The sequence below is a fragment of the Salvelinus alpinus genome, chromosome 22 (genome assembly GCF_045679555.1).
Source record: "Salvelinus alpinus chromosome 22, SLU_Salpinus.1, whole genome shotgun sequence".
In the NCBI taxonomy this organism is placed as follows: domain Eukaryota; kingdom Metazoa; phylum Chordata; class Actinopteri; order Salmoniformes; family Salmonidae; genus Salvelinus; species Salvelinus alpinus.
In genome coordinates, this window is record NC_092107.1 from 21,943,596 (window position 1) to 21,955,630 (window position 12,035).

The 12,035-nt window shown below is 41.8% G+C and overlaps 1 protein-coding gene across 1 annotated transcript in view; it reads left to right on the forward strand.

Moving 5' to 3' along the window:
• Positions 1 to 12,035, forward strand: part of LOC139549259 (D(2)-like dopamine receptor) — a 50,443-nt gene that overhangs the window by 14,513 nt on the left and 23,895 nt on the right. The window contains exon 2 of the mRNA XM_071359518.1: positions 7,699 to 8,009. Within this exon, the coding sequence (XP_071215619.1) occupies positions 7,731 to 8,009 (279 nt within the window). The 5' untranslated portion in view covers positions 7,699 to 7,730. The remainder of the gene's footprint in view (positions 1 to 7,698; positions 8,010 to 12,035) is intronic.

Sequence of the window (12,035 nt, forward strand, 5' to 3'; positions counted from 1 at the left end):
TTGTGCACAAAAAGAGAGCGAAGAAAAGTGCTTGAGTGACATGAAACCTCTCAACAACTACCTCAATGTGGCAACATGTTCAGTCAAAGGACCATTAACTGTGAATGTGTCACTAGATCTGGGCTGGTCCCCTTAGACATTTAGTCAGAATGACTAGCTTTAGATTAAGCCTTGGTGCAAGCAGATGGTTGGTGACATTGACAGACCCCGAGGTGTGTAGGGAACAACATTTACCCAGCATTGAAGTGCAGAACCTCTCTTTTGTGATGTTAGTTGAGAAACGTTTCAAGAAGATCTAAATGTTAGACTACACAGTGTGGGTTAGAGTGTGTATAGTTTAAATAGCTTTTTAACTGCAGTTTAGAAATGTTCCCCCAACTGGTACAAAACCTTACTGTATGGCCGTTACTGTGGGCTTTGATACATACAAGTAATGGTCCAATCAAATATGTCCTTATTAAAGATGAAAGATTTACATCTGGAAATAGCATGTATCCATTTAGACCTTGGCCCTTAACCTCAACATCACAGGTATTCATTAAAGGGTTCAGTGTTGTTAAGGCTTAGGATCTGCCATGATGGGCGGGCTTCTCTAGCACACTGTCAGTCATTCCGGGATGTTAGCTAGTAGCTACACCGTGGGAACCCTGTTCATGTGGAGAGTGAAGGTGGTTTGTGAAATAAGAATGGGTTAATCAAGCTCTTGGGAATGAAGTAGAAGCATAGGCTATATGTAAAAATATCTCTCTCTCTCACTCATAAAAAAAAAGTATGTGGACACCTGCTAGTCAAACATCTCATTCCAAAATAATGGCCATTAATATGGAGTTGGTCCCCCCTTTGCTGCTATAATAGCCTTCCACTAGATGTTGGGACATTGCTCTGGGGACTTTCTTCCATTCAGCCACGAGCATTAGTGAGGTCGGGCACTGATGTTGGGTGATTAGCCCTGGTTCGCAGTCAGTGTTCCAATTCATCTTAAAGGTGTTTGATGGGGTTGAGGTCAGGGCTCTTTGCAGGCCAGTCAAGTTCTTCCACACCGATCTCGACAAACCATTTCTGTATGGATCTCGCTTTGTGTACAGGGGCATCGTCATGCTGAAACAGGAAAGGGCCTTCCCAAAACTGTTGCCACAAAGTTGGAAGCACAGAATCGTCTAGAATGTCATTGTATGCTGTAGTATTTAGATTTCCCTTCACTGGAACTAAGGGGCCTAGCCCAAACCATGACAAATAGGCCCAGACCATTATTCCTCCTCCACCAAACTTTACAATTGGCACTAAGCATTCGGGCAGGTAGCGTTCTCCTTGCATCCGTCAAACCAATATTTGCATGTCCAACTGCCAATTGGTGAAGCGTGATTTACCACTCCAGAGAACGCGTTTCCAATGCTCCAGAGTCCATTGGCGGCAAGCTTTACACCACTCCAGCTGGCGCTTGGCATTGCGCATGGTGATCTTAGGCTTGTGTACGGCAATTCAGTCAAAGGACCATTAACTGTGAATGTGGCACTAGATCTGGGTTGGACCCCTTCGACATTTAGTCAGAATGACTAGTTTTAGATTAAGCCTTGGTGCAAGCAGATGGTTGGTGACATTGACAGACCCTGAGGTGTGTAGGGAACAACATTTACCCAGCGTTGAAGTGCAGAACCTCTCTTTTGTGATGTTAGTCGAGAAACGTTTCAAGAAGATCTAAATGTTAGACTACACAGTGTGGGTTAGAGTGTGTATAGTTTAAATAGCTTTTTAACTGCAGTTTAGAAATGTTCCCCCAACTGGTACAAAACCGTACTGTATGACCGTTACTGTGGGCTTTGATACATACAGTAATGGTCCAATCAAATATGTTCTTAAAGATTTACATCTGGAAATATCATGTACCCATTTAGACCTTGGCCCATAACCTCAACATCACAGGCATTCATTAAAAGGTTTAGTATTGTTAAATGAATACTGTCTCTGTAATTTCTTCTGTGTGGGATTCATACTCTCCATTGGCTCCCCTTTCATAATTTAGTCCTTGATCTCTCTGATTGAACCGTCTTACACACAGATTTTCAAGTTTACATTTTCAAGTTGTAATGTCACATGTACACGTACAGTGAAATGTCTTTCTTGCAAACACAAAACCCAACAATGCAATAATCAATAACAATGTAATACTAGAAAAAAAACACACGAGAAATAATGAGAAATATGAAGAACACAAAGTAAGCATACAATATACAGGGTAGGACTGAGATTTTTTTTTTAGTCGAGCAGTCACAATTCTTTTTGTCATGGTGCACAAGACACCCGTCTGACTCGCGCCTGTCTCAGTGGACTAATCCATTGTGGAGGCCACGGGGATGGCACAGTCCATCACTCTAAGACGTGATACTGAAACTGTATGCTTATATTCTGTAAAAATAATGGTGCAACACAAATCGAATGTTATTTAAGGACAAATGCGGTTTCTCCCGCGTTGGATATGGTCGCTGTTTCAGAACCGCGGACAATCTTCAGTGTGCAATTGAATTGGCTCATTTCCCTGTGTTGCTATGTGCATAATAAGTTAATAAGTTAACCGACATATTGGGATGAAAACAATGTGGCGGAAGGAGCAGCGGCAGAGACGAGGCAACGGCCCTTGCTTTAGCCTGTCTCCAAATTGAGGAGGTCTACAATCAATAGCCTAACTTTGAAATGTGCCTGGCTTTATAAATCAACCATATATATATATATATCTACATAAATAAGACCGATCTTGCTTCTGTTGCCTCTTTGAGTGTTTGTTTGTTTAATAGCCTACTGATTCCGTGTGCACCAAGGCTTATGCAACTGCAAAATGTTGGATAAAGCAATTTCACAGATTCGTCATTTAAAAAAAATCTTTGCTATATACTGCAATAAAGGCTTTACATTTTATTTTATTTTTTACAAACTGTTAGTACTTATTGATTTAGTGTTTACACTGTTCCAAACACGCAGAAAAACTATATTGTAATCTAACAGCACCTGTTTGTCACACATAATATGCACGCAGCTCTCGCCCCTATACCCTCCTTTTTCTTGATCTGTGGTTCTCTATGGTGTAGTAGGTCAGGGCGTGACTAGGGGGTGTTCTAGGTTATATATTTCTATGTTGGTGCTCTTGGTATGGTTCCCAATTAGAGGCAGCTGATGTTGGTTGTCTCTAATTGGGGATCATACTTAAGTGTTCCCTGTTCCCACCTGCTTTGTGGGATATTGTGTTTTGTGCATGTGCACCTCGTGGTCACGTTTAGTTGTTCGTTTATTGGTATATTTTTGTTTTGCTGAAGTTTCACTTGGAAATAAATATGAGGAACTCAACATCCGCTGCTCCTTGGTCCCGTTCTTACGACAACCGTGACACCTATATTTCAATATATAGGCTACTGTATCATTCATTCAATCATTCATTTGTTCATGCCATCACACAACATACGAGACATTTATGCTTTGAAATGCAATCAAACGTTTTAGTTTTTAAATTAAATAACAAGGGGAGCTTTGTATAATTAGCCTGAACATTAAATAAACCGCAACTCATGAATGTGTGATGTAATACAGGCTTTTATATATAATTATTTTTTTACCTGTTAGAACAGATTCTCTAGTACACTTATTTTTTTGTTTACACTGTTCCAAATGGTCAGAAAAAGTAATAATATTGTAACCTAACAGCAACTGTTTGGCACACACAATACTCACTCAACTCTTGCTCCTATACCCTCCTTTCTCTTGATCTCCAATAGTTTCCACAACTAAGTCAAATGTCTTCCACAGATCGGACTTCCCCTTTCCCTCCTGAGCAACCAGTCAACATTTGCCCGTTTCGGGTTTCTTTTTCATGTCCTCTGCATCCATTTTTTGCTGTCACGTGTTTTATTGATGTGATTTATGATAGGCTATAGGTCAGGCCCTATTGGTTACATGCATGCGATGCTTGCATGTTTCACATAAAGAGAGCAAGGGTTGAGATGATAGGGAATGTTTTTCCTACACAAATGAGGGATTTAGGTAACAGAACTTTTCATTCAGAGAAACAAGTAAGAAACTAAATGGCTAAAAGGATGTTGCAGCGTCTGGGCAACGGGGAACAGACCGCGCAATAAACACTTGCTGTGATCAGTTTTTTTGTCTTTGGTGCGACTTCTGGAGAACGCTGTGGCATCAAGCACAATTGTGCGTGTGCTTTTCATCAAATATTGCAAGACCGTTGAGTGAGTTTTGACGTCAAAGTCACAAGATGCAATGAATTTACCATAGAATGTTGGGTATTTATTGAATTTGCATCGGGGGACAATAGGAAAAAACACATGGCAAAGGGACACAACTGATCAAAGGGAAAAAGCATCTCAGAAAAGCATAAAGGGACATTTTATTGTAGCAGTGTGACTACATACACAAATTGAATTCTTTAGTAACAAAAAAACGACCTACGTTATTCGCAGACATCTCAAACGGGTTCAAGGCAGAATTCAATGGATTTTTTCTGTCATTCTCTGTTGCTAGCTGCTTCAGGTAGGGCTTTACCTACAGGCATGAGCTTCACCTGGGCCTCCTATGCAGACAGCTGAGTAGGAAAGTAGGCAGAGAAGCTCACCAGAGACGTGGCTAGGTGTTAGGAAAGAGCTTCCCCACAACCTAATGAGGCCATTTAGAGGCTTGTTAACGTCCCCCTTCTCCGATTCCTCCAGCAGGCAGATGCTCCACAGCTTCCCAGATTACTCTATTTGAGTAGCTACTAGCTAAAATCAGTAGAATTACTACCTGGTTTCTGTTATATTCTGATAGCATGTCTAAAGTTAAGAGTGTTTATTAAAAGGCTATTGGTTTCCAATGCTTACATTGCAGTTTATGGAATCTGTGAGTCAGTTCAGCTGCTGTGAACTTTGTTGTCTTCTTGAACCCATCAGGAGGGTCGTAAATATTTCATTAGTCGGATACTATCAAAAGGTGATACGCCTTTTATTCCTATGTTGTCCTATCACGATATGGCCACAATTAAATCTTAGCTCTCAGTGTATTGTAATTAATAAGCCTTCACCGAACACATTTTGTATCAATCGTAAGAAGTGTAAATCGTTAACATCTGAGCATTTTTCTTCATCAAAGTGTAAACAAACAATTTCCCGAGTTGTGAAATATGTGACCTGCAAATCTCCTCCGTAAACATTTATAGAGTGATGAAGTGCTGTTCGTGTTCAAACATCCCCTCGAAGGCTTAAAGAGTTACTCAGCCATTTCAGACCAGCTGTATTTGAGTCACTAACCCAACACAGGAATACCTCTTGGATTCGAATCAATTTGTGAGCCATATTCTTTTGGCCCTTGAAAGAGCCTCATTGCAGTTGCAGGTCGTACTTTTAGTTGGAGCCTGAGAAATGTGAAATTATTATTACTGTGGAAACACTCCCCTGTCTTTGTTCAGATCGAGGGCCCCAATATTTTAGAAGATGATACAGTGAATTCCTTTTGTATCTGGAACAGCTTCTATTGTTTTATTAATGCAATCAATTCTCACTTTTTCCAATTTTCTCTTGTTTACATTTTTTTTTATCTGGGAAAAGTTCCAAACCGGAATAGATGCACATTTAGAGGGCAAGGATGGTAATTATTCTTAGTGATGTAACCATTTGAAGGAAATAATTGCACTAAGAAGATAAAGAATAAGATAAAGGGAAGAGACGGTAATTGCTACTGTATGCAGGCCAGAGAGGGCTTTTTCTTCTCTGCACAGTAGAGGTACAATGACCCTGCTTAGTAAATGGCTAAATGATGACTACCTACCGAAAGCATGCCAGACAGAGGTAAAATGGGTATGCAGTATAATGACTATCTAGGACAAGGGTGGACTGGGACCAGAAATCAGCCCAAGCATTTCTAACACACCGGACCATTTTATTACTTGAGGCCCCCACACTGTCCAATTATTTTCCTCAAGGCCCCCATTATTGGCCAAATAATGATAATTCTGCAAAAAAATTAAATAAACATTTTGCAGGCCCACTGGGCTAAAGATCAGCCCATCTGGCATTTGCCCGAACTGCCCTACAGCCAATCCGTTTCTGTGAAAATACTGTGTTCTGTGTTTTTCTATGCTGTACTGTGAACTTCAAATGGGCATGGGTCAAAGTGTGCGGAGCCTTCCCTCACCACATTACCTACAGTACTTATGTGTCAGTAGGTAGTTGGACAGTAACAACAGATGCCAACCGATGATTCACAGCCTGCAATTGGCTAGTTGCCATCAATGATTTCAACCAGGCATCTAAGAGGCCTATGGCAGATAGAAAACTCATTTAAATAGCTGCTATCGCTGAATAAGATCAAACACTTTTACTCCTTATTGACAGAGGTGGTATCTACTGGAGGTTTTTCCCACTCTCAGACACTTGTATTCCATATACACACACACACACACACACACACACACACACACACACACACACACACACACACACACACACACACACACACACACACACACACACACACACACGCACGCACATTCCAATCATCATCTTCTATCTAGGCTCCAGTCATCTGTGCTGCTATGGTGTAAGACATAGCAGGCTATGCAGGGCGTATGGATGCTTGTGGCTAGACTGGGGTCGTTGAGTGTTCATCCAGGTCAGCACTTCATGGCAGGTCACCCGCTCATGGATGATGTAGGTCAAGGTTATGCGGTCAGCTTATGATTGGATATGGAGTCATTTGATGTCAAACGATGCCGGAGAGAAGACACTAAAAGCCCCTCCGTGAGCTGGCAGACAGGGAGATAATAGGATATTGTGTAACGTGTGTTTCTTATAAAGGTTATCAGCAATAGAATTCAATAGAACGTATGATATTGCATCTCTATGGTTTTCAGCCTGTGTTTTTAAAAATAATTCTGTAAATCCATGGATTGTCAATCAATGGGCATATCTGGCTTGGCTTATTCATTTTAGCTCCTAGTGGACCATGGCCTGAATATCTGGTTATATCTTGACACAATCCACTAGTTTTATCTGTACGACCTTCAGGAGTAGCACCCTGACTTCAACTTCATAGCACACCCTGAGCTCCACGTGTATCTGAAACTGTGTATGCGATTGGGAGATAGCTAGCCGTTGCTACTATCTCTCATCTTGGAATAAGCGTACATGATGCGCTGCAGGGATAAGGCTGGATGCTGCTACTGCCCCAGTGAGTACTGCAAGGACAACCAGTTCAAACACAAGCTTTCAGGACAGCAGTGAGAACAATCTCTCATAAATAAAGAATTGGAGCGGGCAAATAAATGAGATCAGACAGCACAGGGCATCTGCAGGGTAAAGGCACAGGCCTGGGTCCCCGGTGCAATGTTTTCAGGTAGGCGGGAGCACGTGAGGAAGGGGGAGAGAGAGAGAGAGAGAGAGAGAGAGAGAGGGGGATAGAATCCCAGAGCCAACCTCTCGGCTGCTGAGTCGAAAGAAAGTTCCTCATGTACGGCGCACACCATCGTACACACAGATGCGTGCATTCACACAGACACGAATGCACGCACATGTACGCACAAAAAAATGCACACACGCGTAGAGAGAGATGAAGACAATCAAGTAAATGCGCAATCACCAATGATGTATTTTAGCACACACACACACAGCTCTTGTAATTAAAGCTGAATATGTAAATTCTCTCTCTTTTTCTTTGTGTCCATTTCAGGGCCCGTTCTCGGCCTTCGTCACTCACAGCTAATGGATGTCCTCACACAGTATGCCTACAATGAGAGTTTCTGGGACAATGGGAACGGGAGCTTCAATGACACGGAGAGTGGGCAGAAGCACCCGTACAATTACTATGCCATGCTCCTGACGCTGCTCATCCTCGTCATCGTCTTTGGCAATGTGTTGGTGTGCATGGCCGTGTCCAAGGAGAAGACCCTCCAGTCCACCACCAATTACCTGATCGTCAGCCTGGCCGTGGCTGACCTGCTGGTGGCCACCTTGGTTATGCCCTGGGTGGTCTATCTGGAGGTAGGTTACCTACACACCCACGCATGCTCTGTCATTGGCAGAAAGGCTTGATGCTAAAGATACAGTTTTGTTTTTTACCCTGTGGTTGCTGGAGGTAGGCTTCCTGTACACTCATGCACATTTGTCATTGGCTAAAGGCTTAAATGTGCAGTGGAGTATTCTTTCCCATGAGGTTGCACGGCAAATTGCGTACATAGCTGAAGCAAAACAAACGCGCACATAAACAAGAGGTTGTTTGATTACGCTTATGCCAATCAGGGTTCCTTTTACCCTTTCCTCTTTGATTTTGCCCTTGCATTGACCCTCCTCCTCAGTCCTCCAAAATGAAAACAAACCTTTAGGGCCACATTGTTGATCTGAAAAGAATACGTTCACAGTGCTCCTTTATTAAAGGTCTGGTAATACAACAGCTTTCCCAAGGTGTCTGTCATTGAAGCAATGAGCATTACACAAACAGAAAGGACAAAGGCAACAAATACCATTGCTGGAACAATGTGAATGCAATGTGTGTCTGTTTTCATTGTGTATCTTCTCCACATAACTGGTTAAAGATGTTCATTTTAACTAAATGAGTAATAAACACGTTTAAATATTACAAATAAAATGTTCTGCGTGGCTTAAAAGTGCATGAGGAATAATAGCTCTGCCGTTTTCAAAAAATGCATAAATGTTATCGCGTTTTATGATGCCAATTTACCACGCAATAAAATATTAAAGTTTAAATCCATCAAAAATGTTTCCCTGTCAACAAGAAAATATGTAAGTAATTATGGTTCCATCCAATGTAGTTATGGAATTTAATAGATACGAATTAAGATGGCATCAGCATTAAATTGTGGGAAATAGCATTGCATATTATAACTCACAGTTTAATCAGTCACTCAATAAAAAGTTATCACTGTAGCAAATAGGCTGTAATGTTGATCAAATGTCTACTGTATACAGGAGGTCAGACGATTAAGTTTGAGCAAAGTGAGGAAATTAATAAATTCACATCATGAAAATAAATGGCACTGTACCTACAAAGCTATCTAAACTCAGCAAAAAAAGAAACGTCCCTTTTTCAGGACCCTGTCTTTCAAAGATAATTTGTAAATGTGTACTTGTCCTCTTGCTCTGTTGTGCACCGGGGCCTCCCACTCCTCTTTCTATTCTGGTTAGAGCCCGTTTGCGCTGTTCTGTGAAGGGAGTAGTACACAGCGCTGTACGGGATCTTCAGTTTCTTGGCAATTTCTCGCATGGAATGGCCTTCATTTCTCAGAACAAGAATAGACTGACGAGTTTCAGAAGAAAGGTCTTTGTTTCTGGCCATTTTGAACCTGTAATCGAACCCACAAATGCTGATGCTCCAGATACTCACCTAGTCTAAAGAAGGCCAGTTGTATTGCTTCTTTAATCAGAACAACAGTTTTCAGCTGTGCTAACATAATTGCAAAAGGGTTTTCTAATGATCAATTAGCTAATCCAAGTTTATAATTTTAAAAGGATAACACAACGTGATGGCTGCTGATAATGGGCCTATGTAGATATTCCATTAAAAAATCTGCCGTTTCCAGCTACAATAGTCATTTACAACATTAGCAATGTATTTCTGATCAATTTGATGTTATTTTAATGGACAGAAAATTTGCTTTTCTGTCAAAAACAAGGACATTTCTAAGTGACCCCAAACTTTTGAATGGTAGTGTATGTACTCATTTCCCAGCTATAGCTAGGTTAGACAACATTGGTGAATTATTATGTATTATTTTGTGATGTGACTTTTAAAACTGTCTTGTGTGATCTAGGTGTGTGCTGTGTAAACCACGTAAGGTTGAATCAATGCCCAGTGACATTTGCGACGTAAAACAGCAGAACGGTAGCCTTGGGCAGCAATACAATAACCTCATTCCAGCAAATCAATTGAGAGCAGGAAGTAGTACAGGTTTCGGAGGAAAAACTCCTTGGCTTACCTCGCTGTGTTAGGATGTCATTTCTTACCGTGGTCTTTGGCCAGTGACGTGAGAGGCTATCCAAGACTGCAGAAAAATAATCCTCCTATGTGTGTGTCAATGAGCCTGCCTCCTGATTACCAGGGCTATCAAGTTACACTCTAAAATTATAGTCTGTCGTGTGCTCTGGAGAAAAACTGTGACTTGATCTCTTGCTCGAGCATCCAAGAAATCCCCAATAATTCTCCTCTGGTCTACTTACATTTAAAAATCTGTCATTTTGCAGATGCTCTTATCCAGAGCAATTTACAGGAGCAATCAGGGTTAAGTGCCTTGCTCAAGGGCACATTGACAGATTTTTCATGTAGTTGGCTCGGCGATTCAAACCAGCGACCTTTTGGTTACTGTCCCAACGCTCTAAACCGCTAGGCTACATCTGACTAAAAGTTGAGAAATGCCACATACAGTAGGCTAACTCGTTACACAACCTTTCCACAGTGACCCTCAGCTCCCTTCAAATGGGCCTCTCAATTGTATGCAGTAGGCTGCAGCTTGGCAACATTACAAGGGCTTATTGTTAGCATGAGAATAAGCACTGCCCTTAAGTGAAACGGGTGGATTTTTTGGGATGATTCACAGTCATGAAACGTTTGATTTCTAGCAGAGAAAAGAGATGTCATGTAGGATTATGCTTCGACACAACGAAAATAAACACGTTGATCTTTTGTTATTACAATGCCGTGTTTTGGATTATCGTCCCTCTCCCGGGAGAACATTGTAATTTGCTGCGTGACCGTTGTCTATTTGTTTTCATCTTGCTGAGATCTTGTTCAGGTTAATTGATCTTCCTAGTTTAACAACAAGCTGTGGTAATGTGTTGGTCACAGTCTGCTGCAGGAGCACTGTTGCCCTTTCTCGCTAAATGCTACATTTGCATTAATTATGAATATGTTACGCCTTAGTTCGACCATGCCAAATGTGGTATATTAAGAGCCTCTTCTTGACATATGCTAGATGACCTTAGGTCTTCCGATGTTTATTGGCTTTGATGAGCAGCTGGGAAAGAGCTTAGCCTCTTTCCTTCCTGCCAGCCTCCCCGTATGTTAAACAAAGTGTCTGTGCAGATAGCAAACGAAATGTTGACATTTATGAGAGAGCGCGATATCTAGTGTACAATCCCCACGCAAAATGAGAAAAACAAAACATCCGGACTAAATCAGAAAATATGTATCGGGCCGCAGTCGACATTAACATAGCAATTGGATTTCTCGCTGCGTTTTATTTTACGATGTCACCGACGTCAGGGGCAGTCCTCGGCCAAATCAATCCAGCATTTTCCAGCATCACTTATATCATGGTGAAGGTAGATCTATGTTTCCAATAAGCCCTGACCATGATGTCTATGGGTGTTCAGAATGACCTCCATTCCCACCAGTTAGGGAGGTGTGTTAGTAGGCTGATTTGTGGAGCCTGGTAGAAAGAGTCTCTCATTAGGTTTGTCAGATCATTCTTTAATCACTGGCAGGGCTGCAGACTGACAACCAGGAGCAAAGACATAACCCTCTTCAAGCCTGAGCTTGGCATAATTAATAACACACTGCCTCAGGACAGAGATTAATCAGACAGGTCTCCGTGAGAGCGGCTTCGCAGTTCTGGCTGTTTAAAAAAAAAGAAAAAAGGTGAGATGCAGATATCGCTGAGCTTGACGACTCCAATATGATTGAGTGAGAAGCAAAGCAGTAGTGGTGCAGGGGAAAGGCTTAGGATCTGCAACGATGGGCAGGCTTCGAAGCGCACTGTCAGTCAAGCAGGGATATTAGCTAGTAGCTAGACCATGGCAGACCTGTTCATGTAGAGAGTGGAGGTGGTTTGTGAATACGAATGGGTTCATCAGGCTCTTGGGAATGAAGTAGAAGCATCGGCTACTCGTTATTAAAATCTCTCTCTCTCTCTCGGTCATGACCAAAAGTATGCGGACACCTGCTCGTCGAACATCTCATTCCAAAACCATGGGCATTAATATGGAGTTGGTCCCTGCTTTTGCTGCTATAACAGCCTCCACTTTTTTAGGGGAAGGCTTTCCACTAGATGTTGG